Source organism: Hippichthys cyanospilos, chromosome 14, assembly GCF_059441005.1.
Source record: "Hippichthys cyanospilos isolate Australia breed blue-spotted pipefish chromosome 14, RoL_Hcya_1.0, whole genome shotgun sequence".
NCBI classification, from domain to species: domain Eukaryota; kingdom Metazoa; phylum Chordata; class Actinopteri; order Syngnathiformes; family Syngnathidae; genus Hippichthys; species Hippichthys cyanospilos.
Genome location: NC_142382.1, coordinates 1,617,005 through 1,644,048, shown reverse-complemented (window position 1 = coordinate 1,644,048; position 27,044 = coordinate 1,617,005). Strand labels below are relative to the sequence as shown.

Sequence of the window (27,044 nt, the reverse complement as noted above, 5' to 3'; positions counted from 1 at the left end):
GTAGTGCTAGTTTTCTAATTGTAGTTTTGGGGGGTTGGAGCGGTTTAATGGCGTTTCCATTCATTGAAATGGGGACCTCTGCTTTGAGACGCTAATGCCAGAATTTTTTTAATTTTCCTCCAGGTTGCGCTTCTTCAATCAGCTGGAGGACGAGCTACAATCCCACCAGCACGAGGAGCAGTGGCTCAGGGACAAGGCCCACCAGTTGGCCCAACGAGATGCAGAACTAGCCGCTGAGGCGCTGAAAGAAATCGGCCTGCTGGAGACCACCTGGGAGGCCGCCAAGAGGCTCATTACAGAGAGGTACGGTTGGGAGGATCTTTCCATGTCTGAAAGAAGCCATTCGCTTTTGCGTAGCTCCATCTAGTGAATGCATAACGCAAGCCCAGACGCCACTGTAGCTTCTAGTCTATGCGCCTTATAATGCGGTGTGCCCTATAAATGAAAACAGTTTTAAAATAGGGCGTTCATTGAAGGGTCGCCTTAAAATCTGGCCTTGTAGTGTTTAATATACGGGAGATAGTTATTATCATTACACCTGCACAAGTACGAGGCAACACAATTTTGACTTAATGAGTAAAACACTGGGCAAGTCGCGTCTGGGTACGCTAGGCAGGACGCACCGAGTTTTTAAAAAAAGGGGGAGGAGAAAAAAAAAAAGTCTTTTGGCATGCCCCAACTAGAGCATAAGCCCGGGTCATGATGCAGCCCCACTGGCAGCAGTCAGGTTCCGGCACCACATCACCTGCGGTGATGTTGACGGTATGATCTAGATGGCCGACTTTGTGTGTTGAACAGACAAGGGCAGTGCAATCTTCTTGCCCAGCTCATGAGAGAATATCAAGGGCTGAAATCCACCATCAGCAGCGTTCTGGAGAACATAGAACCCCTGCTTGATATCAGCTGTGTTCTAAAGGATCATGAGGAAACCAAGCGATCCCTAAGCAAGGTCAGAACAAAGTCCGGTTCTTCTTAACTCCCTGTCACTTGATAGTGACATAGCGTTCCTCCAACTCTAGCACGAAGCTCTGAAGACGGAGATGTCCGACAAACAAGAGAAACTGGAGCGCTTTTCCAGCAAAGGCAAACGGTTGCTGATGGAACTGAAGAAGCTTCCAGAGTGCGACTGGCAAATTCTCAGAAAGGATATGGAGACGCTCGTAGACCAGTGGTTGGATGTACGTCAAAGAAAGCCATCGGAAGCCAAACGAGAGGTGACTTAATTCTCTCCCGCAGGTGTCTGAGAGGATGGACGACAATATTCAGCGTCTGAAGCAGAGTTTGCCGCTGTGGGAGGAGGTGCGGCAAATTGCAGACGACGTGGAAAGCTGGAGCAGCAGCTGCGTGACGGAGCTCAACGAGAATCTCAACAACCTCAATGACAGCCACAAGGTGGCAGCGAGGCTCTCTGTGCTTCAGGTCAGTTGGGAATTTGTTTATTTATTTATTGCATTTGCGATTAGCCTTAGCATGTCGCTAACCACCCGAGACTTTTTGCTCGATTTTAACAGGAAGAAATGGGCGAGAAAGAGCTGCGGCTTGAAAAGCTGCAGAGCAAAATGGCCGAACTAAAAAAGAGCAGTCAAAGTCAGGAAACTCCTCCAAAACTCCAGGTTGGTAGCTTCCAGACCACTTCAACGAATCAAAAATCAAGACTCCAATGAACTTCATCCCAACCGTTACAGTTGCTGGAGAACGACCTGAGGAAGAAATTGGAGTCAGTTCAGAAGCTCCACGGGCAGGTGCGGGGAAACCTGCTGGACTTTAGCGCCCAGAAGAAACTGCTGGAAGACTACATCGCACAGATGTCCGCTTGGCTTAAGAGCATGGAGGACTCATTGGTGTCCTCCCCCGCCGGTTCGGATCCTGAAGACATCTGCCGAGTCAAGGTAAAGCTCTGTCGCATCTTTCGTGGCAGTTTGCCTATTTTTTATTTGTATCTTTTTTTTTTTTTTTTTTTTGATCCCAGGAACTCCAGAAGGAGCTTCAAAACCAGCAGGGTAGTATCGACTCCACCAGAGAAAGTCTGAACAACCTGTGCCGCAAATATCCCTCGGAGGAGCTTTCCGCTTTGGGTTCCGCGCTGACCGAGCTCATCAAGACTTACGAGTCCGTAAACCAGGTCTCGGCCAGGACTTTGGCGTCACTGCAGAGCGGTCTTCAACAACAGTTCAATGGTGAGGAAGGACATCGCGCAATACACCCGGAGGGCGAGGTTCTTGCTAAACCTCTGGATCCGCAGATCTAGTTCAGGAGTTTCATCGCTGGCTGGTGGAGCAGAGAGAGATTGTCAAAGAATGCTGCGACCGTTCCGGGGACACTCACATCGTTGAACGCAAATTACAGAAACTCAAGGTACGGTCAACACCCCTGCAGGACTGTAGTCGAGTCCGAATCAGGGTCCAGTCACAAAGGTCTGAATCCAAGTCAAGTCTGAGTCGCAAAGGTCAGAGTCCAAGTCAAGTCACAGTCCGCAATATCCGAGTCTGAGCCCAGGTAAGATTACAAAGGAATCACGAGACAGGAAATCGATCATTCTCACAACCATGAAAAGAAAACCTGACCAGGATTTCAAACCTCGTGAAAACTAGGCTCCAAAAGATCAATTTCTTGAACTCAAAATGATCCTTAATGATTTTGGTTTTTAAAGCACAGGCTCTTATCAAACCTTCCTATATAACCTAAAATCTTCCAACAATTTTTGAAGTAAATTTGGCCCTCATTGGATAGTCTAAACACAACCCAGTTCTCCCACTACTTTCGGACTACTGCACTATAAGGCGCACCAGATTATAAGGTGCATCTCACACGAACGGGTTATTTTAAAACCATTTCCATATATAAGACGCACCGCATCATAAGGCGCATAGAATAGAAGCTACAGTAGTGGCTGGGATTGCGTTAAATGGAACGTCAACAAAACAATCACGGTTTATGTGCTGTATAAGGTGCACTGGCTTAGAAGCCACAGTGTCAGTCTTTATGAAGTTCGAAGCCTTTTAGGTGTGCCTATTTTGCAAGAATGCAGTAAATTTGGACCTTATTGAACAACATAAGGTCCAACCTCCACCACTGTAGCTTCTCCTCCCCTGTTGCCTAAACTCACTACAGATCACGATGTCATCTGCAAACATTACAGTCCATGCAAACATATTTTATGAAAAACTTTATTTCAAACTTCTTTTGAAGAAGGATGTTTTTTGTGTTCTTTGAGTCGACCCGAGTTTGAGACGAGTCCGAGTCAAATGCCGAAGTCGAGTTCGGGATTACCGGCCTCGGACTGGAGTCTGGTTTCACCCTCGCTTTTGTTTGTCAGGGGGCCACGGAACGCATGGAAGAAGGCAAGGTGCAGCTGACGCAGGTCTGCGAGGAAGGAGAAAAGCTTCTGCTCCATCTTCCCAAAGCCAACGCTGGACAGGTTCAGCAGCAGCTGTCCTCCATCCAGCAGGACTGGGACACCTTTGTGGAGCAGTGCAGGCAGAACCAACAGATCCTGGAGGACAGCGCGTCCCTCATGAAAGGGTAGGAGTAGGACGGCTTGACTCGCCATGATGCCCGCGGAGGATGAGACGATAATGATCAGGATTCGGCCGATGCCTTAATTTCTACGATGGCTGTCCCACGACGTCTTCATATTTTTGTGAACGACGTCAGTCTGCCTGCACCTCAGCCCGTCCCCCGTGAAGCCCTTTGAGACTTCGGTGATTCAGGGCTATACAAATAACATTTAATTGATCGATTGATTATCTTTGCAGGTTTGAGGGTCGGCTTAAAAAGTTGAAGTGGTGGTTGGAGCAGATGGAGAAGAGGATGACCTCAGATCTGCTCCAAGCCGAGCAACGCACTCCAGAAAAAGCTTTGCTGGAACAGGTGGACGAATATCAGCAGGAAGTGCTCAAAGAAAGGTGATTGCCCATAATGCCCTTAATTTTTTCTTACCATCTAACTTGAATTTCCTGGCCAAGCAAAGGGAGATAGTCACTATGCAGTGTGACATTTGCTTACAGGAATGACCTCACTTTCTACAATGTTTCGCTCTATTGCGTACAAGCGATTTATTCATTCAAATCATATTTAAAAAAATAACAAAACTTGCTTCACATTTAATTTGTTTTTACTTTAGGCTCAGTCAATTTAGCGAATGGCAAGATGGCCGCCTCGTGAATCGGATAAAAACGATGGATTTTGCTGCTTAATTCATATTGCTCATATGCGAAATGAAGTTAAATGTCGTGTAAAGCAACATTTTGGCGCTGTCTCTCCCTTTACAGCTATTATTAAAATGTATAAAACGTTTTCCTTCTGTCCGCGTGCAGCGATTCCTTCGAGCGTTTGTGTCAGGAGGCGCAGGCGCTGAACGAAGGCGGGCGAGGCGACGGCAGCGAGGCGCGGGTGTCGGCCCAGCTGCAGTCGCAGCATCAGGCCTTGCTGCGACGCGGGCGCGAGAGGCTGCGCAGCTGCCGGCTCACCCTGCAGGAGCGGCAGGCCTTCGAGGAGACGCTGCAGGCCACCTGGACCTGGCTGCGCGCCGTCCAGGACCGGCTGGCCTCGCTCGACAGCACCGTGGGCAACAAGGAGACCCTGGAGAAGAGGCTGCTGCTTGTGCAGGTCAGACCAAATGCGTGTGACGTCAGGCCTAATATTTATAGTGCACCCAACTAACGAGTTGGCTGAAGTACAATGTCTTCTTTTTTTTACAGTTCTTTAACGCGACAGAAATGCAGGCTAATTCATTTGAAAGTATGTTCGCACGTATTTTTTACAAGTATATTCAAACATATTTGCAAATACGTTCAAACATACTTGCAAATATCTTTGAAGATTCTTGTAGACTAACTGCTAAAACAGCATTTTTTTCCCCAGAATGAAAAAAATCCATAACCATTGGGCCCTAGTGTTCAAGAAATATCTAAATGGTGCAGGAGGAAAAATACCAAAACAAGCATATATGCTTTATCTTCTGTGTAGAACTCATTACCTTTTATTGCTGTACTGAGAATCCAAAGAGGAGCTGGGTCTCCAGTTCAGTAATAACCATATTTTATAATGACTAATACGTGTACCAGAAGAACTTTCTTGAGACCGATATGTTTTGGTGCCATCTTGGAACATCACACAATTACGGGGCCAGAATTTAACGCGTAGTTTAGCGCCTATACATAGCCTCTTTGTTTGTCTTGTTCTAGGACATCCTGCTGATGAAGGGCGAAGGCGAGGTGAAGCTCAATATGACGGTCGGAAAAGGAGAACAAGTCCTCAAGCATGTCAGCGTGGAAGGCCAGGAGGCCATTTGCTCACAGCTTCAGAGTCTCAAGGACGCCTGGGCCAACATGTTGATCACCTCCATGAGTTGCCACAGGTGAAGAATTTCCCCTTCCCTTTTCCTTCACAATGACACATTTCAATGAATTGAGTTTTTTTTTTTTTTTACCAAACGTCACTGAACTTGACTGATTCAGTGTTGACTTTTAAGTATTTTTTCCATTCCTCAAAACAAAAAAAATCCGTTTTGTCATTTGTACATTCAAACGTTTTTATGTTTAAACGTATTTCCAAATTCATTTAAACATACTTGTAGGCTAAAAAACACATTTTTCCCCGAAATGTCACGTTGTATTGACTTTAGCATGTGATTATAAAAGAAAAAAAAGTTGCAAATACAAATTTGATCCGCAAATACATTTGAAAGTATTTAAAAATACTATACATAATGCTACAAACTTAGCATGTTTTTCTCATCATGCTATGTTGAATTGACCTGCGCATCTAATGGCATCATGAGGAAAAAATAAACCCAAAATGGACATCATAATCAAACCAATCTGTTTTTCCCATGATACCTTGCGGTAGACTTGTGCATGTAGTAGTAAAAACAATGCTATAAATGTTATTTTTTTAAGCATTATAAGCGCAGTTTTTTTTGCATGTATTCTATAATTATGTTTTAATGTATTTACAATTACGTTTGAATGTGTTTGTAAGTACACTCGAATGTGTTTCCAGTCAAAGTTTTTACTCCATAAGCTTGACAAACACAAACTAGCCAAATTAATAGAGATGTTTTATAAATTTGCCTCACCCTTCCACATTTCATGATCGATTCTAACTCCATCATGTTTTCCGCATTATTTTCAACCAAATTCCACATTTTTCGAATCAGAATTCCACACTTAGCTCATTCAGTCTTAAAGATGTATTTATATGTGTCCGAACATTCAGTCCAAGCAAGTTATTGACGGAATAGTTCCTCTGTGAAATTGCTCGTTCGCAGTCGACTGGAGTGGACGGTGTCCCAGTGGAACAGCTTCCAGGACAGCGAGAACCACCTGCAGCAGTGGATGGAGACGGTGGAGCAGGAGGTGGGCATGCCCCTCCCCCGGCAGCCCGGCCTGAAAGAGAAGTCCACCCTCCTGGAGCGTCTCAGGGCCGTCCAAGCGGACGTGGACGCCCACGCCGCAGCTGCGGCGCGTCTTACCGACAAGGCCGTGGAGCTCTACGAAAAATCCGCCGACCAGACTTTTGGACCCGAGTCACGGGCGGAGCTCAGTTCGCACTTTGCCGATATCGCAGCGGTGGTCGGGGTAAGGACTCTCGTGAATAGAAAAGTCATGTTTTCCTTTTTTGGTGTCCTGCGACATGAAAGATGAGATCCATCCGTTCTTCGTCACAGGGTAAAATCCAGTCCATGCAAAGCGTCGTGTCGGAGCACGAGCAGTACCTGGACGCCGTCCGAGACTTCAACGACTGGCTCGTCTCGGCCAAGGAGGAACTCCAGCGCTGGTCCGACCTGTCGGGAGACTCGGCCTCCATTAAGAGAAAGCTGGCCAAAGTCCAGGTGAGCAAAATTCACCAAAGTTTACCTCCTGACCCATTGGAAAATTTCAGCGCCGAATCGAATTGACCCATTGGAAAATTACTGGCTTATTTAACAAGTAAGCGTATTTGCGCGTTTGGGGCAATTAGTTTTTCTGTTTCGCATTTAAGAAAAGCGGGTCAAATTGTCCCATGATCACTTTTATGTTACGGAAAGATTTAAATATGACTTTTAGCGCTGCGACGTTCAAAGTTCTTTGCCCGATGTTCAATTCTCCTCTCAATTCTCCCATTACAAACTATTTTTTTTGAAGTGGTTTTTTTGTTGTTGTTTTGTTTTGGTTTCCCAGGAGTTGCTGGACTCGAAGCAGCGAGGCCGAGAGAGGCTGAGCCGGGCGCAGAGGTGCGGGGCGGCGGCCAGAGATCACACGGGCTCGGGCGGCTACGAGGCCCTGGAGCGCGAGGAGGCCGCCCTGCTCTCCGGCTGGGAGCAGTGGGAGCGCTCGGCGCTTCGGACCCGGGCCGGCCTGGAGACGGCGCTCTCGCAGATGACCGCCTCCGAGCAGGAGTTGGCCGGCCTGTCGGCGCGGCTGGAGCAGGACGCGCAGGACCTGGGGCGCCGGCTTCACGACTGGCGTCTTCGGCTGGGCCAAGCCCAGGAGAAAAAAGACGGAGAGGAGGCCGTCAAAGGCTGGCGGATCGCAAAGGTCGGTCCCGCGTCGGCTGCACCGAGACACGCGCACAGAACCAAAAAAACATTCATCTTTCTTCCCCCCCCCCCAGGACACTTTGGACGAGATTATCAAGGCTGAGCCCGCGTGCGATAGCTTGAAGACGCAGCTCAACGATCTGTGCCGCTTCTCCAGAGACATGGCCGCCCAGTCTGAAAAAGTTTCTGCCCTCATTAAGGAGTACAACAGGTAATCAGAGATGCACAATTGGGCTCGCAAGGGTTGGAAAACAGGATGCAGCTGTCCAGTATTTTTGCTATCTTTGGTATTGGTATCTTTGGATTACTCTATGTGTACTTTATGGGCACGTGAAGGCATTTCTAGGTTTTAGCAGGTTTCATACTTTTTATTCCCATCTTTTTTTTTTTTTTTTTTTCAAATTGAGAGGAAATGAATGTGAACATGAAGCAACTTTGCGCTTGATCGTGCTAGTGTGAATCCTTGCGTGCCTTCATTTTTGTTTTCTTCTAGTCTGAGTCTCCAAGCCTCCAGGGAATGCCAGTGCAAAGAGAAGGTGCAGGAACAAGGATTCCGCTCGGCCTATAGAGAGTTCCAGCAGTGGCTGGTCAACGCCAAGATCAACACGGCCAAATGCTTCGATGCGCCCCAAAATCTCTCTGAGGCCTTGTCCAGCTTGCAAAAGATTCAGGTAACAAGGAATGAGGTATTTTAAACAAATGTTGAAGAAAAAGACTTCGGAGGCAATTTTGGGAAGTATTTGAAGCTCACGTTGGAAGCTAATGAAGCTAACATTGCAAGCTAACATTGGAGGCAGTGTTGGGTAGCCACATTTGAAGCTAACATCGGAAGCTAACTTTTGAAGCTAGGACTAGACGTTTAATGTTAAGCTAATGTTTAAGGTGGAACGCGTTTGAGTTATGAACAGAGATCATGTCCAAGCTAACACTTCAAGAAAGTAAAATTCACCTGTAAAATTTCACTTGTTAGTCAGATACCACTAGATTTTTCTCTTAATTCTCAGGAGTTTCTAAGCGATAGAGAGCTGGGTCAATCCAAGCTCAACGGCGTGGTGATCACGGGCGAGCTGCTCTCCGTGATTGCGACCAAAGACAAAGTGGAGTCGGTTCGGACAAAGACCAACAACGCTCTTGAGGATTGGAAGAACATCATGTCCAATCTTCACAACAGAGAAATCAATCTGCAAGTGAGCAAGAATCCGGCGGTCAGCAGAGTTGCAAAAACAAGCAAGCGGACAGAAGAGTTGTCGTTCTTGGTTTCAGAACTTGGCGTCGCAGATGAAGGACTTTGAGGCCAGTGCCGAGCCCATTCAGGACTACCTGAACGCCACCGAAATGGCCGTGCAGGAGAGCAGCACGCGGCTCCACGATCTCCCCGCCAAGAAGTCGGAGCTCCACAAACTTCAGGTTATTTTCAGCCACGATGTACACGTCGGACCAGCGTTCCGTCCAGATAATGTTTGAAGCTTACAGTATGTTGAAACAAACTCTAGAAGCTAACCTTGGCGCCATAATCAGAAGCTAATGTTGAAGCTAACTTTAACATTTACGGGAACATTGCAAGCTAACATTGGTCTCCCTTTAATGTTAGAAGCTAACTTTGGGATATGTCTCCAAGATTAGAGGTAACATTGGAAGCTAACTTCAGGGGCTAACGTTGGAATTGGATTTGCAAGCTAATTTCCCAGATACTTTTGCCGCTAAATTCTGAAGCATATGTTGAGGCTAACTTTAACGTTAACATTGGAGCTAAATTTTGAACGCCAACCTCAGGGACTGACATTGGATGCTTCCCAGTAGCTAATATTAATAATATTTTTGGGAAATAACGTTGTCAGCAACGGTGTAAGCTAATATCGACGCATATGTCGGAAGCTAACGTTGGGCTTCGTCTCCAAGGTCAGAGGTAACATTGGAAGCTCACCTCAGAAACTAACATTGAATGTAATATCGAAAGCTAACGTTAAATCTAACGTGGGAAACGAATTTTGAAGCGAATGTTTTTCTATTTGGTGCTAACCCCCACTGCTTTTGTCCAGCTTTTGCTAACTTTTGCCAATTTTCTTTGCTTAATGGTGTTTGCTTGTCTTTCCGTCCACGTTTGGAGTCCGCTAACGCCGCTTTGGTAATATTTGTCCTCCCGCCTACGCTTTCTACCGTAACCTGCTTGTGCCCTTTCAGTCTGTGCTGGAGGAGCTAGCCTCCCACCAAGTCCAGCTGAGCAGGCTGAAAGAGAAGGCCCAGCGGCTGTTGGACGAACACGCAGCCGGCAAGGGTTTTGTGCACCGTGTCTCGCAGCTCTCTGCTCAGTTCCTTGCTTTAACCAACCTGACCAAGGTACAGTAACATCTTGCAATTTGTCTGCCGGTGCCGCAGTCGGCAGTCTTGCCTCTCTTATCTATAATGGGTCATTCTATGGTCAAATTCAAGGTCAGATTACTAATCAAGAGGTCAAGTCACGAAAATACGCATCGATCTTCAAAACAATCCGGAATACTTGTTGAATTCCCATTCCGACGATACTTCGTTTGTGAAGATTGACCCAGTAGTTTCTGAGATGTAAGGGTTCAAAGGAAGACAGCCACGCCCCTTTTGCCCAAAAATGTCAATTCAGATATATGAGGAAAATAAGTTATAATTTTAGGTGAATGGAGTTTCTACTAGTATTTCTTATCTTCCATCCATTTTTGGTCAACAGGAAAAGGCGTCACGGATCGAGCGCATGGTGAGCGAGCACCAGCTTTTCGACCACGGGCTCAAGGAGCTGCAGAACTGGGTGGCCGACACCAGCCATATGCTTCAGACCTACTGCGCCCCCACGGCTGACAAAAACGTCCTGGACAGCCGCATGATCAAGCTGGAGGTAGAGCCGTTTGGACTCTGGATGCCACGGGAGACTTTTTCGCAATGTTTGACAACTTAATAAGTCATTTTCGACTGAAAAACATGAAATCCCAAAGACGTCTTTATAGGCTCCAGAGTTTTAATTGACTTTAGCCCACGTCGGGCTCGTTTACTGCCATTCAAAATTAGAAATATTGGACATAATTGGACAAATTTTGGACGTAATTAAAATCGTGCGTTTCTCCCGATTTTTACATTCATCCTTTCAACAGCAACTCGCAAACAGGGCGCAATAGAAACTTTTGTGTTGACAGCCCAAGTTGGGTGATAATAAGGCCGGGCTAGTGAAAATTCCCCCAGGGGTTAAAGGTAAGGTGATGACGGGAGCCGCGCCGTTGATGATTCCAGGCCTTGCTGACCGCTCGTCAGGAGAAGGAGATCCAGCTGAAGATGCTGATCACCAGAGGGGAGTCGGTCCAGAGAAACACCTCGGGAAACGGTGCGGCTCTGGTCCAGGACCAAATCCAGGAGCTGAAAGATTCCTGGGACGCTCTGCTCTCCGCATCCATCCAGTGCAAAAGGTTACAAATCAATAATACTTAAGAGTAAACAAATTCAACCAATTAGAAGTATCAATTCAACTACTTCAGTGATTCTGATTTCTCCTGTGACCCAACAGCCAATTGGAAGCTTCTCTGTCCCAGTGGACCAGTTACCAAGAGGACGTGCGGCAGTTTGTGAGCTGGCTGGAGCACGTGGAGGACAACCTGGACCCGGCTGACAAACAATGTCCCGAGATGCGAGATAAAAGTGCCAATCTCAGCAGGGCCAAGGTGACGCCGTCCTCCTAAACATTTTTTTCAATGATCTCTCTACCCCCTGTGATTTTTTTTTGAATAACTGAATATCAGTTAAAAAAATGAAATGCAAAAACCTGTATGCAAAATAAAGGCAACGTTTTGTAAAGGAATCCCTATAACACTATAAAAGTAACAAGGTGCTTCATCTTCCAATTGATTTGCTCTTAATTTGAAAAGAACAAATAGGTTTTTGGGAATTTAATATATCAGGTGAACAATACGTGAATCACCATTTTACCAAGTTTTGAAATTTGATATTGTTGCAGCTGCTGCACGAGGAAGTTCTGGGGCACGACAGCCTGCTGGCCACCATCGTGGCCAAGAGCGCCGGCATAGCCGACAACTACGTGACTCAGCTGGAGCTGCAGGATCTGCAAGAGCGCTACAACGCCATCAAAGACAACGCCATGGTAACTCCCCCCCCCATTAAAAACTGCACTTTGAGACAGTATCCAACGGTGCTCGTTGACCTCAGGCCGCCGTTGGCAAAGCGGAGGAGCTGGTGAAAGCTCACCAAGAGTATCAACATGGCCTTCAAGCGTTTGACGACTGGCTGAAAGCAGAGCAGGAGAAGCTGAGCTGCTACACGCAGCTGGACGGGGATGTCGACATGCTGGAGGAGACGCTCCAAAAACTGCAGGTCAGAACATCTTCAGGGACTTTTTTGACTGGCTCTCAAAGTGGAAGTCAAGTCCTATTTTCTGTGCCTCCACTCTGATGATATACAGGGATTGATTACTCAATGGGCTGATGTCAATGACCTCCTTCATGTTCTAATTATTTTGCTCTTAATTTGAAATATTTTTATTGCCATTTGCCGCCGTTTGTTTTCCTGCGAGCACAGGAACTGCAGCTGCGCTGCACGGAGGGCCAGGCTCTGCTCAACGCCTTGCTCCTAAGCCGAGAGCTGGTGTCCCCCTGGGGTCCGCCTCAGATGGAAGAGCGAGCCCTGGAGACGCAGCAGCACGAGTGGAGGCTGTACCAGGCCGGGCTGGCCGACACCCGGGCCCAGCTCAACAGCGCCCTGGCCAAACTGCGCCAGATGGAGCAGAAGTTCCAGCGTCTGGACAGCTGGCTGAAGGGCATGGAGACCAAAGCGCAACTGCGGGGACACCGCCGCTCGGACCGGGCCACCAAAGACGCCCAGCTCCAGTTGATCAAGGTCCGTTTTGGCCGCTTTCCCCTGGCCGGCCGTCGCTCATCTTCTTTCTTTGAACAGACGTGGCAAGAGGAAGTTGTGGTTTATCAAGAGGAGATGGAGGGCCTCAGTCTTTTGGCTCAGCAAGTTCTGGATGAGACCCACATTAGCAGCCGGATCAGTGCCAGAGCCACCCAGATCACAGCCCGCTACCACGCCTTGCTCCTGCACCTACTGGTAAACTCCTGATGATTTTTTTTAATGGTTTCTAAATTTGAAACACCATAAAGGAGAGCCAGGATTTCAACTCTTGCTTCCATTAATTGACCCAATATTAAATATCTTGACTTTATAAAAACGTGCGACTACGTCTTTGGGATTGAATGAGATCAAATCCAATTACTTGCTGTCGATGCAAGGAATTCCTGACATTTCTGTTGGTTTCAATACTTTCAAATGATCTGTGAAGATGAATAAATCTCTGAATTCACTTTCCATTGTGTTTGAACGTTGACAACATCCTGATTTCATCCCGTTTGCTTGCAGGAGACCATTAAGCAGCTGCAGGAGGAAATGTCCTGCATCGAGGAGGCGCAATGTGTCTTGGCCACCTTCTCGGACTGGCTCCTCACCGCTCAGAACCGCCTCCGCTCCCTGGCCGAAAGCGCCGACGTTGTGGATCGCTCGGCCATGGAGAGAAAACTGAAGAAGCTGGAGGTAGATTCTCTTTTCTCGTCGTTCTCGATGTTCCTTTGACCGTCCCGAGTCTGTGCTCAGGCGCTCCAGGCAGACGTGGAGCAGGGACACGCCGACCTGAAGACGGTCAGGGAGAAGACGGAGCGGGCCGCCGTCTTCCTGGAGGAAGCCGAGGCCGAGCGGCTGAGGGAGGACGCCGACGGCCAACTGGGCCAGCTGGAAGAGCTGCTGGCGGCCCTGCGCGCCCAGCACAACGCTCTGGACAAGAGCGTCTCGCTCTCCAAAGACTTTGTGGACAAATACAAGGCCCAGGCCCAGTGGGTGCTGGAGACCAAGAGCCTGTTGGAAACCGGCGTGGAACCCAAAGCCGAGCTCTATCACAAGAAGGCCCAGCTTTCAAAGTACAAGGTCAAGCAAGCGGCAAAATCATACTTTAACAAACCGTAAAAATGAGAAATCACTCAGGGCTGCTGCTCTCCAGTATTTTGCTTTTACAGAAGCACGTTTAAATCAGGATGGTTTGCTGAAAGTGATCAGTAGGAACAGCGACCGTCAAGTCGTTAGCATCAAAGTCTACTGTCATTTATATCCATCACGCCAGCCTATATGGAGCACTCTAGTGCTGTTAGCTAGTGGCTAATTTATGCTGGACACAGCTATGACGGGGCTGATTCTTAAAATCTTATCGGGGGGCGTCAATCAATGTACGCTTGTGCTATTTGCAGACAATCCAGCAGATGGTGCAGTCTCACGAGTCGGCTGTGAAATGCGTCATCGAAAAAGGTGAAGCCCTGTTGGAGACGATTCCTGACCCGATCATTAGTGACAACATGAAAACCCTTCAAGCGGACTTCCTGGAGCTATGCTTGCTAGCTAAGGTAGCTATCTCTCAATAAACTCACTTATCACAGTTGCACCCACAATGCTTGTGACTCGCCTTGCTTCATTTCAGACGCAGGTCCAGAAGCTGGTGGAATGGGTGAAAGAGCATGAGGAATACAACAGTGAACTGCAGGAGGTGGAAAAATGGCTCTTGCAGATGTCCAGTCGGCTGGTCACTTCTGAGTCCATGCAGACTGGCAGCATGGAAATGGCCACCCAGCAACTGGCCCGCCATAAGGTGATTACTCGGGTTTAACATCTCAGGATCTTTTTTTTTTTTTTTGTTTATTATTATGTCCGGCCCAGTTGGGAATAGATTTTCTTCGAAGCTAGAATGAGTTTGACATTCCTGGCAAAGACATTATGAATTATTATGTTCTGAAATTTTGCGATCGCATGTCTGAGATTTCACTAATTGTTCCTCAAGGCCATTATGGAGGACATTGCCAGTTTCGAGGAACGGCTCAACAGCTTGAAGCAGAAAGGAGAAGAACTGGTCTCCAGCTGCACTGACCAAGTCCAAGCTAAGATCAGTCAACAAGTCCAAGCCCACCAGCAGGGAACCAGGGATAGCTACTCGGCCATTTGCAGCACGGCTCAACGGGTGAGGGATGCCATCCTTGTCCCAGTACTCTTTTGGTGGTCATCAAAATTTAGGGAAGGAGGTCTCTCAAATCATATTTTGCTCCCAGGTGCAGCAAAGTCTGGACCGAGAACTCCAGAAGCACGTGAACCACCAGGATACGCTCCAGCAGTGCCAGACATGGCTGGCGGCTGTACAAGAGGAACTTCGACTAAACCACCAGGAACCGTCCGGTCTGCAAGAAGCACTCAAACAGGTGCCTTTTTTTTTCAAGTGTAGATACTATCGCTGTTGAATATTTGTAAAACTAATTGTTGATTAACTACTGATTATTCCATCAAGTAATTCCGTTTTACGTTTTTGGTCCGCCTTTTTAAAGTCCTGACCCGACTTGGTCTACTTTTGTACCTCCAGCCCTAAGCAATACAGTTTGCTTGTTGATGTTTGCAGGTGAAGCACTACAGGGCCCTCCAGGAGCAGGCCAGCACTTACCTTGACCTGGTGTGTTCCGTGTGTGACCTGTCCGACGACGCCGTTCGAGTGATAGCGGCTGAAGTCCAGAGGGTCAAGATTACGGTAAGAATTCTCATCTTCCGTTACAAAACTTCAGATTTTTGTTTTTCAAATAACGGAATAAAAGGACCGCTTCAGTGCCATTTTGTTGCAGTTTATTCATTCCTGGCATATTTTATTTGTAGATCGAAGAAAGGATGTCAAGTGCTCAGGAGCTCTCCGAGGGCTGGAGGGAGATCAAGGAGCAGAAGCAAGATCTGAGCAGCCTCTTTCAAGATATGGAGCAGCAACTCCTCAGTCTGTCCAGAAGACCTGCAGAGTTGGAGACCAAAATAGCCCAAAATATGTTGGCCCAAGCTAAGGTAATGCAAAGCTTTACACGATATTTTTCACTGCAAATGATCCACGGGAAATCTTTCTTTCATTTCAAAACACACAAGGAAGGAAGACAAGAGACTTTAGATTCTATTTGCTTGCGAGATGGATGGACAAAGATGTGATTGAAAAAAAAAAAAGACCTGCAGTCAGATTCTTAAACCAGCATAAAAAATACACGCATCTAGGGCCCTACTTGCTATTGATTGATTTCTTTTTTTCCTCATGTTGCAGGAGTGCAGCCAGCAGCTTCAGTCCAAACAAAGCATCCTGGCCAAGATGACGGAGAAAGTGAGCAGACTCTCTCCGGGCCAGGACTCCCCAGAACACGCGGAGCTGGAGCGCCTGAGTCATTCCTGGCTGCAACTTTGCCATCAGGCCAGTAGGCTGCAGCTCCAAAGGCAGGAGGATCTTCAGAGGACTCAAGAGTACCACCACTGCATCGCTGCAGTGGAGGAACTTTTCGAGCAGGTGTCCAAGGAGTGGGACAACCTGGCCAGGTGTGTGTCTTCTGATATTCAACACCCAATCATCTCTCTCGAGTGTTTGGCTACAGGAGGGTCTAAAAAGGCCTCGGACCCAGTGAATTAAAGTAACGGATTACTTTTATAACTTTTAATCAATTATTTTAGTACCTCAAAAGTAATTAATTTCCTTAGCACTTCAGTACCTCCCTGCGATATCTGCCCCAGCACCCGTCATACTTTTTTTTTTCTTTTCTGTCGCAGAACTGACGCTGAAAGTTCCTCCCAGCATTTGGAGGCGTTACGCAAACTGGCAGTAGACCTGGACGGGCAAAAGGCTACGCTGGAGTTACTAAAGGACCAGAAGCAACAAGTCATCCATTGCTTGAATCTAGACGACAAGGAACTGGTCAAAGAGCAGATCAGCCACTTTGAACAGCGCTGGTCCCAGATGCAAAATCTCATTGAGAGGAAAATCCAGGACTCTGTGGTGACCCTAGACGAAATGAGCCAGGTGGAGGCTCGTCTGAGGGAGGCTCGGGATTGGGCCGAGGAACAGCGGCCCGCCTTGTCCGAAGCTATGAAAATGAGCCCTCCTCCGGAGTTGGCTCAGAGTTTTCTTTTCGACCACCTGAGCATTTGCAGCGAGCTGGAGGCCAAGCAGCTCCTGCTGGCCCAGGCCGTGGCAGACTCAGACAGGGTCCTGGCCCGCCTTGGACTCAGCGAACGTCAGCGTCTGCAGCAGCTGATATCCGACACCCAGTCCGAGGTTGAGTCCCTGAGCGTCAAAGTGGCACAGCGCAGGAAACACCTAAGCAAAGCCTTCACCGAGAGGACTCACTTCCTGGTGGCCGTCAACCAGTCGATTTCCTGGGTCCAGCAGAATGAGAAGAAAGCCCAGGCCGAAGAGTACATCGCCCTGTTGCCAGAGGACCTCGCCAAGCAGGTCCGAACCTGCCGGAATATCCAAAGCAGTTTGAAAGCTTACCAGAGTGAGCTGACGTCCTTGTGGTCTCAGGGGAGGGACCTGATGAGGGATGCCAACGAGGAAGAGAGGGACGAGATCCTCACAAAGCTCCAGGAGTTGCAAAACATCTTTGATAAAACTCTGCACAGGTGTGGCCAGAAACTTCAGGAACTGGAGAAGGTCTTTGTCTCTAGGAAGTACTTCAAGAATGATTTGGAGAAGATATGCCAGTGGATAAAACAAGCGGACATCATCACATTTCCGGAGATCAACCTCATGGTTGGCGACACCGAACTAGAGGCTCAGCAACTTAAATACCACCACGTAATCGAGCAGGCGGTGGAGTATGAGAACCTTCTCCTGATTGTGCAAAGAGCAGGCCAGGAGATTTTGCCCACGCTCAACGAAGTGGACCACTGCTACTTGGATGAAAAACTCAATACCCTCCCGCAGCAATACAACAACATATTAGCCCTAGCCAAAGAGAAACAGGAGAAAATCCAACAGGCCATTTTCACAAGGAACGAGTACACCTCCTTCATCGACGTCACGCAGAAAGCGCTGGAGGAGCTGGAGGAGCAGTTCAATCATCTGGGCACGCAGCCGGTAGGCTTGCGGACAGAGGAGGTGCTCAGTCTGCAGAGCGAGTACAAAGCCATGCAGGTCGATCTGAGCAACCTGGGTCTGGCCGTCAGCGAACTCAACCAGAAGAAAGAAGGATTCCGTAGCACCGGGCAACCGTGGCGCCCAGAGGAAATGAGCCGGCTCACCAGCCTCTACAACGGCCTCAAGAGGCTGGTGGAACAGAAAGTGGAGCATCTGGATGAGACCTTGGAGTCCTTCGAGGACCAGAAAGCAATGGCCATGCAAGTGGACTCTGAGCTGAAGGCCACCAAGGAGCAGCTGGTAAAGGTCAATGCCGAGACTCAGTCTGCGGAGGAGAGACTGAAGAACTACCACGCTCTGGCAGGTAGCCTCCAGAGTGCCAACTCGCACCTGTCCAGGCTCATGGAACAGATGGGCACTCGAGCTCCTCGCTTGGACCAAACGGTTCACGATGCCTCCAAGGAACAAGTGGTCCTGTGGCAGGAGGAGCTACGATCCTTACAGGCGGCCGTGGGCGACCTGATCGAGGAGTGTGAGAACCGCTTTGTTCAGAGCAAAGACTTCGAGACAGAGATGCAAAGGACGCTGGCCTGGCTGCAGCAGGTCCGCGACGAGCTGGCTTCGGCCGTGACCGTAGACATGCGGGTGGAGAAGGTCCAGGAGGAGATCAGGAAGCAACAGATAATGCAGGAAGAAGTTCAGTCCCGACTAAGGATCGTGGCGGCTCTGAGTAGCAGGGAGAAGCACAAGTACGCCAGCGCTAACGAACTGGCCCCCAGCCACGTGGACGCGAGTCTTGGGGAAATGGCGAAGTTGCAGGCAGATGTTCAGAAGCAACTCAGTTCCAAACAGGTACAGCTCATCTTATAGATTCATCCCATGAGCGCTGGCCAATAAATTGAATTATTTTGATTGATTCGTCATTTTACGAAACAACCCTTTTCAAACCCTAAACTCCAACCCTCAAAACTAAACTAAACCGTAAACTCTGCTAAAAACCCTTTCCACCATTCCCATGGAAAAAACTGAGCATCTGATTCGAAACAGATCTGAGGTCCCCATGTATGTCATCGGAGGCGATTCTAGGCTCTGTTAGGGCCCCTAGCTAGATGAGGACCAGGGATTGGGGTCCTCAAGCAGCTGCCTTGTGAAAAGAATCAAAATCTAGTAGTTTCAAAAGCGGTGTTTTGTGTTGCCGTTGTGCATAGGTGACCTTGGAGCAGGCCTTGCTCTTGTGCCAGAAGTACCACTTCCGGATGCAGGCGGCCTGCGAATGGCTGGAGGACGCCGTGTCCTTCCTGCAGCAGGCCGGCTTGGGCGTGGACGTGGAGAACTACGAGGAGTGTCTTAGGCAGCAGGACGGCATCGTGGCCACTGAGCAGGAGTTCCTCATCCACCTGGAAGAGCTGGAGACCCTGGTTCCCCAGCTGGAGGATCTGGTCAACCCCGTAGCCAAAGGGCAGCTGCGGGTGAGTGTGGAATCAGCCAAGCAGAGAGGCCTGGAAGTCCGAGATCAGCTCCAATGTCACCAGGATGTTCTTCACAGGTACTGCACACAATAGAGTCAGGACACCATTGAGAAAAGCGGTTCTCAAACTGGGGTATGCGGACCCTTGGGGTGGTTTCTCAGTTGTAACTTTGGGGTCCGCAAATAAATTGCTCTGATATATTTTGTAGTCTTAATTTTTTTTTGCTTTTAAAGTCCAATATAGTACCAGACTTAGTAACAGACTCCTTATCCTAGCTTTGGCCGATTCAAATCTATAACTAAAATACATCACATAAATCTAGAATCACCTAGCTCTTTAATGTCACCAAACGGAATTTACAGTAGTATCACATATGGTAGATATGTTTGATAGTATTGGAAGTATGAAGGGGTCCTTGGAAAAACTCTTCAGTCCCGAGACCCCAAAATTTTGAGAACTTTGATTTGTTTTCAGCTGCGTGGCTCAGTGGAAGTCGTACCAGGAAGCACGGCAGACGGTCATTGAAATCATGAACGAAGCCGAAAAGAAGCTCACCCAGTTTTCCACCGCAAAAGCCGCAACGGGGCAAGAGGCTGAGGAGAAGCTGCACAGTCACCGGGTAGGTGACATCACCCTTCCGAAATGCGGAATGGGATGGACTAGCGACTACCTCGTGTCTTGTTTTTCTTTTCAGACCCTGGTCTCGCTTGTCAACGGCTTCCAAGAGAAGCTGAGCGGTCTGGAGGAGCAAGCGGCTCAGCTGGAGCAAGTGGGCAGCGATGCCAGCAAGGCCACCATCAGTCGCTCCATGACCACCGTATGGCAGCGCTGGACCCGGCTCCGCAGCGTGGCCCGGGGCCAGGAGCAGGTTCTGGAGGACACGGCGCAGGAGTGGAGGACTTTCCGAGAGAAGGTAAGCCAGCGGGTCCGGCGCAACTGCTAACGTGTCCCGAATTTGATGGAAACCTCTCGTGGCGAAAGATGACAAAGGTGCGAGCCGTCGTCGACGAGCTCCGGGGTCGGGTGGCGGACACCGCCGTGGAGAAGGCCTCCAAGGCCACGCTGCAGTCTCTGGTGCAGCAACACGAGGTGCTGAGCCAAGACCTGGAGCGGGAGCTGTCGTCGCTGACCCTACTGCGCCAGTACGCCCTCAGCCTCCTGCATGACGTGGAGGTGCCCTCGCCCACCAGCGAGCAGGAAGAGCTCCCCAGCCTGAAGGAGATCAGGGCTGCGCAGGACCAGATGGACAGGTACAACCCTCGTGGACTTTGGACTGGTTCTCGAATGGCGCTATGATAGAATATGACAGGGCTTCTCCAGGTAGCAGCAGTGCCCGTATCACGATAGAGACGCTCCCAGAACATTTAATAAACAACACACAAGAAAGGAAGACAAGAGGGTGCGGTTCATTGGCGCTTTGATTTCTTATGAAACAGGAGTTTTTTTAAGTACCAACGTTTCTAACCAGGAAGTGAATGGTCTTGTTTACCGAAGCCGCGCCTTTTTTGAGTGCGGCCCCATTTCTGCTGTTTTGCGCGTAGCCTCCTGGCTCAATCCAGGACCAAGCGAGCTCAGGCCACTCAGGAATTGAGGGACAGAGAAGAAGTGGAGCGAGAACTCAGCGTGGTCAAGGCCTGGATCCAGGAGACCAGGGAGCTACTTTTCAACCCCACACCTGACATTGATTCCCTGCTTCAGGAACTGGAGGTACAAATGGATTTAAAGAAAAATCTACTTGCTTTTCCTTTTTTCTAAGGAACTTGCTAGCCGTTTTTTGAACATTCTGGCGTACCATAGTGTTTTTTAGTTCTCTCATCACGATAATAATTTACATTTCTGGCAAATATACATATTTTCATTCAGGTGGTCCACGGAGATGTGATCACCTACCGTCAGAGCGTGGACAAATTAGCCGAGCAGCAACAGAGCAAGTACCTGGATCTCTACACCATCCTGCCCTCTGAAATCTCCATGCAGTTGGCCGAGGTCTCGCTTGCTTTGGGGGCCATTGAGGATCAGGTGTGCAAATTTTTTTTTTTTGTGTGTGTGTGTTTGAAACGCCCCTACTCAGCTCCGTATTTTAATACGCACCCTCGGTGCCCACTAGGTTCTTTCCAAAGAACGAGACATCCAGAAAACCCGAGAAATCAAAGAGGAATTCAGTTCCAGGATCCAGGAGGTCTCTGAGAAACTCAAAGCCATATCTGCCAAGTTCAAGGACAAATCTCCTGAGGTTGACCAAGCCAAAGAAGACCTCAAGGTAGATCACCAAATTTCTCCTAGTCTGAACGGGCGTGTCATATTTTCGTGTCCTTTGTGCGCCCAGTGTCTAATGGAGGACTTGGACCGCTGCGGCGATACTCTGACCGAGCTGGACTCGGCCGCGCAGGACTTCGGCCGGCGTAACCCTCTGCTGGCCAAGCAGCTCAGCGACTCCATCGGGAAGCTTTCGGAGATGCATCGTCACACCACCCGACTCGCCGACGCCCGCAACAACTGGCTCAAAAAGGTTCGCCGCCTTTGCCGCTTAAGACCAGCGAAGAAAAAAAACTGGAACGTTTCTCACTTTAAAGGCAGAATTCTGACTTTATTATCAGAATTCTGACTTTAAAGTATGCCAAGTCAGGCAGATAAAGGCAGAATTCTCACTTTAAAGTATCAATTCTGAATTTGTTCACAGAATTCCTAGTTAGAATTATGACTGAAGTAAGAATTCTGAGAATAGTCAGAACGAGCGAGGTCTAATTGCTGACCACTCGGATTTGCCGTCCAGGCCGTTTGCTATTTAGACGAGTACCATGAGATGCTGGACTTCATCGTGAGGTGGTCGGAGAAGGCCAAGAGCCTGTTGAGGGCCAACGTCATCTGGAACTCGTCGCTTCACCTACAGGAACAGATCCGCCTCTACCAGGTGATTGGCTGAAAGCGTACCTTTCATATTTCCTGTCTCCTGCTAGCTGTCGCCAAGCAGCCTTCTGGTCTCTCCTCCAGGCCGTCCTGCGAGAGTCCCGCGAGATCCACGGCGACCTGGAGTCCATGGCGGAGAAAGTGGAACTCCTGTCCGAGGTTCTGCAGGCGGAACCCATGAGCCAGCAGGTGTGCCAGCTCAGCCGGCACGCCGAGGAGCTCCGGCAGAACGTCGGGACCAGGCTGCAAAGTTTGGAGGACGCCCAGAAGGTACCCGGCTCTCCCTCGCACCTAAAGTACCCTGTATTGTACCGTACCTGAAATACATCATCAATGACTTAACTTCCTAATTTCCTAAGGTAAACAATTACTGGACTCTAAAAGCATAAAAATCCGTCTTTGGGATTGGATGAGTGAAGGATGTGTGCAAACCGATGAAAGTAATAGAATTGTCCATGTGGTCAGACTATGGAGGCGCTGGAAGACGAGGTGAAGGCCTTACACGTGGCTCTGGAGCAGATCAGATCCATGCTGACGTCGCCCGAGCTGGCCCGCCAGAGCCTCAAAGAGCAGCTGCTTCAGAGACAGGTGACCAACAGAAATAAAAGAATTCTTAGAATTCGCAATTTCAAACTTAAGTCAAATTTCTGACGTTTAAGTGAGAGTTCTGAGAGTAAAGTCAGAATCCGTACTTTAAATTCAACATTTTGAGAGTAAATTGAACTTTTCTGAGAATTTTCTGAGAATGAAGAGAATTCTGGGAATAGTCAGATTTCCCACTTGAAAGTCAAAAATCATCAAGTGACAAATTTGAGAATGAAGTACAAATTCTCACTCTTATGGGAGAATTCCGAGCACTGAGAATATAGTGATAATTCTGAAAATAAATGGACAATTCTGAGAATAGTCAGAATTCCCACTCGAAAGTCAAAATTCTGACATCGCGTGAGAATTTTGAAGTGAACGAAGTGAAAAATCTCCCTTTAACGTGAGAATTCTGAGCACTGTGAATATATAGAGCAAAAAAAATCAATGTCTTGAATTCTCAGAGTAAAGTTTGAATTCTGAGAATAGTCAGGATTCCCACTTGAAAGTCAAAATTCTAACATGCAATTGAAAATTTTGAGGACGAAGTGAAAATTGTCAATGTAAGAATTCTGAGAACTGAAACTAGCGTAATCTGTGACTAAATGAAGAATTCTCACTTTGAAGTCAAAATTCCGACTTTAGAGTGAGAAAATTCTGATCTCAGAGTGAGAATTCTGAGGATAAAGTGGGCCGTCTTCGTATCCAGATTACGGCCATTTGTAGCGCGTTCCGCCTTTAACCGGACGCGTCCGTGTCCGTCGTCAGCGTCTGATGTCGGACATGGAGAGTTTGAAGCAGCAGGTGCAGGCGGTGCAGCTGTGCCAGAGCGCCCTGCGGGTGCCCGAGGAGGCCATGCCCAACCTGTCCATTTGTCAAACGGCGCTGGCTCTGCAGCAGGACGCCAGCCGCCTGCAGCACGTGGCCATCCAGCAGTGCAACATCCTGCAGGTCGGACAAATTCTCACCCCACAAAACATCCTTCATATCCTGTGGGTCGCATATCACGCCAGTCGTTCATGAAGTACTAAAGTAGCGGATTACTTGGTACGTAAACTAATTCGTTTGCCCATGGATTGATTCAAGCAATGAAATATTCAAGTGATCGCTTACGTGAGTACTTCATTAGCTAAAGTAAGTACCTCAAATAATTGATTACCTAAATTTTCTAAAATAAGGCATTCCTTTAGATCATAGGTGTGGAACTCCAGTCCTGGAGGGCCGGCATCCTGCATGTTTTCCGGTTTTCTTTCCCCAACACACCCGATTCAAATAATTAGCTCATTGGCAAGCTCCGCGGGAGCTTCCAAATGATCCCAATCATTTGAATCGGGTGTTTTTCAGGGAAAAGGTTTGAAAACATGTAGGATACCGGCCCTCCAGGACTGGAGTTCCACACCTGTGCTTTAGATAATGGTTAAAAGCAATCAATGACTTTAGTACGGAAAGTAAAGTAATCAATTGATTTGGCACTTTATTTCCCAAAGTAATTGATTACTTCTACTACTAGTACTTAATCAATTGCTTCGGTACGTTTCCAAATTAATTGATTACTTAAGGTAACAAAGTACTGTAGCTGTTTTTTTTTTCTTTTTTATGGGGGTGTAATGAAATACTAATGTTATCAATTTCCTAAAGTAAAGGTTTACCTCAGGTACCTAAAGTAGTCAATTGCTAAGTACCCAAATACCTAATGTACTAGACTACCTTAAGAAACCGATTATTTTGGTACTTCGTTTCCCAAAGTTTCATTTTCAGTCGACGGCACGCGGCAAAATGCCGGTCCCCGAATTGAAAACGAAAGGAAGGTAGAAAAGTACATTCCCGGGTCCTAACGCGTCCAGGAGGCGGTGGTGCAGTACGAGCAGTACGAACAGGAAGTGAGGGAGCTGCAGGGCTTGATCGAGGAAGCCCACCGCGTCATCCAGGACCGGCCCATCACCACCAGCAACATCCAGGAGCTCCAGGCGCAGATCCTCCACCACGAAGTGAGTCCCCGGCCCGACCGAGTCGGCCCCAAACCTCCCCTTGACGTTCTCGCCTTCCCTTCTTAGGAGCTGGCCCAAAAGATCAAAGGCTACCAGGAGCAGATCGCTTCGCTCAACTCCAAGTGTAAAATGTTAGCCGTGAAGGCCAAGCACGCCACGCTGCTGCTGACCGTCAGCGATGCGGACGGGGGATTGCCCGAGATGGAGGAAGACAGGACGGCCGTGACGGTGAGAGAGATACCGGTGGTTCTCACCCCTAAGTGCTGCAGTTGATTGACGTTCCAATGAATTTGCTCTTAATTTGAAAAGAAAAATTACATCCTATCCTCAATGTCCAACATATGTAAACAGCTTATAAATGTATTTGTCAGCTTGCCTATGTAAAAGCAAAAATATTAACTGAAAAATTACAAATGTAAGAAATAAGAACTAAATACAGGAAATCCTCCTAGTTCCTGCATGAGTTCTTGATTTTTCTCACACGGTCAGATAACGGCGGGCCGCTGCCACACCCTCCTGTCTCCCGTCACCGAGGAGTCCGGCGAGGAGGGCACCATCAGCTCCGTGTCTTCCCCTCCCACGTGTCGCTCGCCCTCGCCGCTGGCCCACAGTGACATCGGTGCTACCCCAAAGGTAACTGATTTTGCTACGTGAAAGGACATGTTATCGTAACCAGACCTACCAAAAAAGGCCCGATTCGCCATAACTGAAAAGCGGAGGAAGTCAGCCTTTTTGGTTGACCGTATTTCCCGCATACAGAGAATAAATCGCAAGTTTTCATTTTTGCTGGACGAAAAAATAAAACTAACTCCTATTCGTCTTGGCATTGATCAAAGCAGTCTTTGAATGTAATCTAGAGGTATTGTTCCCATTCTTCAGATAATACTTTCCACAAATCATCTTTATTCTTGATTTTTGGTTGACATATGTATCTGATTGTTTTGTTGACATTCCCTTTAGCACAGCATAACCCAAGCCCAGGTACGACTGGAGCTTCTATTCTATGTGCCTTATAATGCGGTGCGCCCAATATATGAAAACAGTTTTAAAATAAGTCATTCATTGAAGGTGCGCCTTATAATACCGTGCGCCTTATGGTGCGGAAAATGTGTGTCCATTTTGAGCCTATACCACTCCCTTGAATCTTAGGCCGCAAAGTTATTATTTCTCATTAGCAGTGTGGAATTTGGTGGGAGTAATAACGCAATCGTACCCTCCCAGGCTGGAAGGGGATCCCTGAAAAGAGCCGCGGTCCAAGAACTGTTCGACCCGACGTTCGAGTCCGCGGCCAACCTGGACGACCTGCAGCGCTCGTGGGAGACCTTAAAAAACGTGGTGGGTAAGCGGGCGGAAGGTAAGGGCTTTTTCAGCCGCTCTCACATCTGCCGCGGTGTCGTGGACAGATCAGCGAGAAGCAGAGAAGTCTGTACGAAGCTCTGGAGAAGCAACAGCAATACCAGGCCTCGCTGCAGTCCATCTCGTCCAAAATGGAAGTTCTGGAGGCTAAGCTGAGCCGGCCCCTGGAGCCCGACACCAGTCCGGATAGTCACATGACAACACACCAGGTTGGTTCTTCACCTCCCTCATTTGGCAGATCCGTGAGGTTCTGATTTGACAGAGTTCTAGTTCTTGCAGGAGATTAGTCCAGTTTTTGGGGTTTTCTTTGCAGGGCGTGATCCAAGAGATTGCGAGTGTGCAGGAGGACATCGAGCGACTCCAGACCAGCTTCAGCCAGGACCTGAGCGCGGCCGCCGCTTCTGCTGTGGACTGGGACATGGCCGACCAGTTGGCCATGCAGTCTTCTCTGGCCGTCCTGGCCCAGAGGATGGCCACCATCCGCATGAAGGCTTCGGGCAAACGCCAGCTCTTGGAGGTACGCCGCTGAAAAACTGAAAAACCATCGATTGCTCAGTCCCTTTTTGACCTGACTTGTAAAAATGATGTATTTACGACGAATAATGCAGCATTGTTTTTTTTGTCGTTTTTATGTGAGGGATCAAAATAAAGTATTCATGTAAGAAACAATGAGTAAGAGATATTAGTATGGGTGTATTTTTACCGCAGGAACGAGTCATCGATCGGCTTGAAGGTCAACAGCAGGAAGAGGCTTTATGCCAGTATCGGTCCCGAACGGATGAACTGGAACAGTGGTTGGCCCGGACGGGCCCTTCCGTCATCGCCGTCCTTGAAGCCCAGGAGACGGACGTAGAAGAGCAGCCGCTGTATTGTCAGGTAGCTTTTGCATACTTTGGTTAAACAATTTCCAAATATAACCGGGACCCATTAATTGCCACCAACAGGGGGCGGGGTCTGGCTTTTTGGAAAATGTATTTCCCCGCAATCTACCACAGTACAGGCGGATCAAATTGGAAAGATAATACTTATGTTTTTGCTGAAAGTTTTTTACTTATATTACATATATATATATATATATATATATATATATATATATATATATATATATATATATATATATATATATATATATATATATATATATTTTTTTTTTTTTTTTTTTTTTTTTTAATGGTGCTCCTCCCACTGAGCAGGTAAGCAAGTGCTGGCCGTTGACTGGGCTTGCTTCTTAGCTGCACGAGCGCTGCTCTTAAGAAGATTATGTCAGCGTCTCTGGCGAGTCGTCGTCT

General features: G+C 48.0%; 1 protein-coding gene across 11 annotated transcripts in view; it reads left to right on the top strand.

The window, feature by feature from the left end:
* The window catches only part of syne1b (spectrin repeat containing, nuclear envelope 1b), a 74,899-nt gene that overhangs the window by 22,506 nt on the left and 25,349 nt on the right, over window positions 1-27,044 (top strand). For 6 of the 11 annotated variants that reach the window (XM_088434008.1, XM_088434005.1, XM_088434003.1 and 3 more), the window contains 56 exons: window positions 124-303; window positions 799-949; window positions 1,020-1,178; window positions 1,237-1,419; window positions 1,512-1,613; window positions 1,686-1,889; window positions 1,970-2,177; window positions 2,243-2,355; window positions 3,317-3,522; window positions 3,756-3,905; window positions 4,317-4,608; window positions 5,187-5,359; window positions 6,272-6,581; window positions 6,671-6,835; window positions 7,164-7,520; window positions 7,597-7,733; window positions 8,016-8,193; window positions 8,527-8,709; window positions 8,786-8,929; window positions 9,704-9,859; window positions 10,221-10,385; window positions 10,775-10,947; window positions 11,046-11,199; window positions 11,493-11,636; window positions 11,702-11,866; window positions 12,071-12,388; window positions 12,446-12,601; window positions 12,911-13,081; window positions 13,142-13,468; window positions 13,786-13,938; window positions 14,013-14,180; window positions 14,370-14,546; window positions 14,635-14,781; window positions 14,976-15,101; window positions 15,224-15,400; window positions 15,648-15,913; window positions 16,142-18,302; window positions 18,659-18,996; window positions 19,394-19,538; window positions 19,614-19,832; window positions 19,901-20,169; window positions 20,461-20,626; window positions 20,783-20,938; window positions 21,027-21,179; window positions 21,246-21,428; window positions 21,693-21,830; window positions 21,911-22,096; window positions 22,292-22,414; window positions 23,180-23,362; window positions 24,256-24,399; window positions 24,466-24,627; window positions 24,889-25,032; window positions 25,621-25,734; window positions 25,803-25,964; window positions 26,048-26,272; window positions 26,464-26,631. In XM_088434008.1, coding sequence (XP_088290134.1) covers window positions 124-303; window positions 799-949; window positions 1,020-1,178; window positions 1,237-1,419; window positions 1,512-1,613; window positions 1,686-1,889; window positions 1,970-2,177; window positions 2,243-2,355; window positions 3,317-3,522; window positions 3,756-3,905; window positions 4,317-4,608; window positions 5,187-5,359; window positions 6,272-6,581; window positions 6,671-6,835; window positions 7,164-7,520; window positions 7,597-7,733; window positions 8,016-8,193; window positions 8,527-8,709; window positions 8,786-8,929; window positions 9,704-9,859; window positions 10,221-10,385; window positions 10,775-10,947; window positions 11,046-11,199; window positions 11,493-11,636; window positions 11,702-11,866; window positions 12,071-12,388; window positions 12,446-12,601; window positions 12,911-13,081; window positions 13,142-13,468; window positions 13,786-13,938; window positions 14,013-14,180; window positions 14,370-14,546; window positions 14,635-14,781; window positions 14,976-15,101; window positions 15,224-15,400; window positions 15,648-15,913; window positions 16,142-18,302; window positions 18,659-18,996; window positions 19,394-19,538; window positions 19,614-19,832; window positions 19,901-20,169; window positions 20,461-20,626; window positions 20,783-20,938; window positions 21,027-21,179; window positions 21,246-21,428; window positions 21,693-21,830; window positions 21,911-22,096; window positions 22,292-22,414; window positions 23,180-23,362; window positions 24,256-24,399; window positions 24,466-24,627; window positions 24,889-25,032; window positions 25,621-25,734; window positions 25,803-25,964; window positions 26,048-26,272; window positions 26,464-26,631 — 12,277 coding nt within the window. The remainder of the gene's footprint in view (window positions 1-123; window positions 304-798; window positions 950-1,019; window positions 1,179-1,236; window positions 1,420-1,511; window positions 1,614-1,685; window positions 1,890-1,969; window positions 2,178-2,242; window positions 2,356-3,316; window positions 3,523-3,755; window positions 3,906-4,316; window positions 4,609-5,186; window positions 5,360-6,271; window positions 6,582-6,670; window positions 6,836-7,163; window positions 7,521-7,596; window positions 7,734-8,015; window positions 8,194-8,526; window positions 8,710-8,785; window positions 8,930-9,703; window positions 9,860-10,220; window positions 10,386-10,774; window positions 10,948-11,045; window positions 11,200-11,492; window positions 11,637-11,701; window positions 11,867-12,070; window positions 12,389-12,445; window positions 12,602-12,910; window positions 13,082-13,141; window positions 13,469-13,785; window positions 13,939-14,012; window positions 14,181-14,369; window positions 14,547-14,634; window positions 14,782-14,975; window positions 15,102-15,223; window positions 15,401-15,647; window positions 15,914-16,141; window positions 18,303-18,658; window positions 18,997-19,393; window positions 19,539-19,613; window positions 19,833-19,900; window positions 20,170-20,460; window positions 20,627-20,782; window positions 20,939-21,026; window positions 21,180-21,245; window positions 21,429-21,692; window positions 21,831-21,910; window positions 22,097-22,291; window positions 22,415-23,179; window positions 23,363-24,255; window positions 24,400-24,465; window positions 24,628-24,888; window positions 25,033-25,620; window positions 25,735-25,802; window positions 25,965-26,047; window positions 26,273-26,463; window positions 26,632-27,044) is intronic. The other 5 variants (XM_088434013.1, XM_088434009.1, XM_088434012.1 and 2 more) reach the window with 2 other exon arrangements.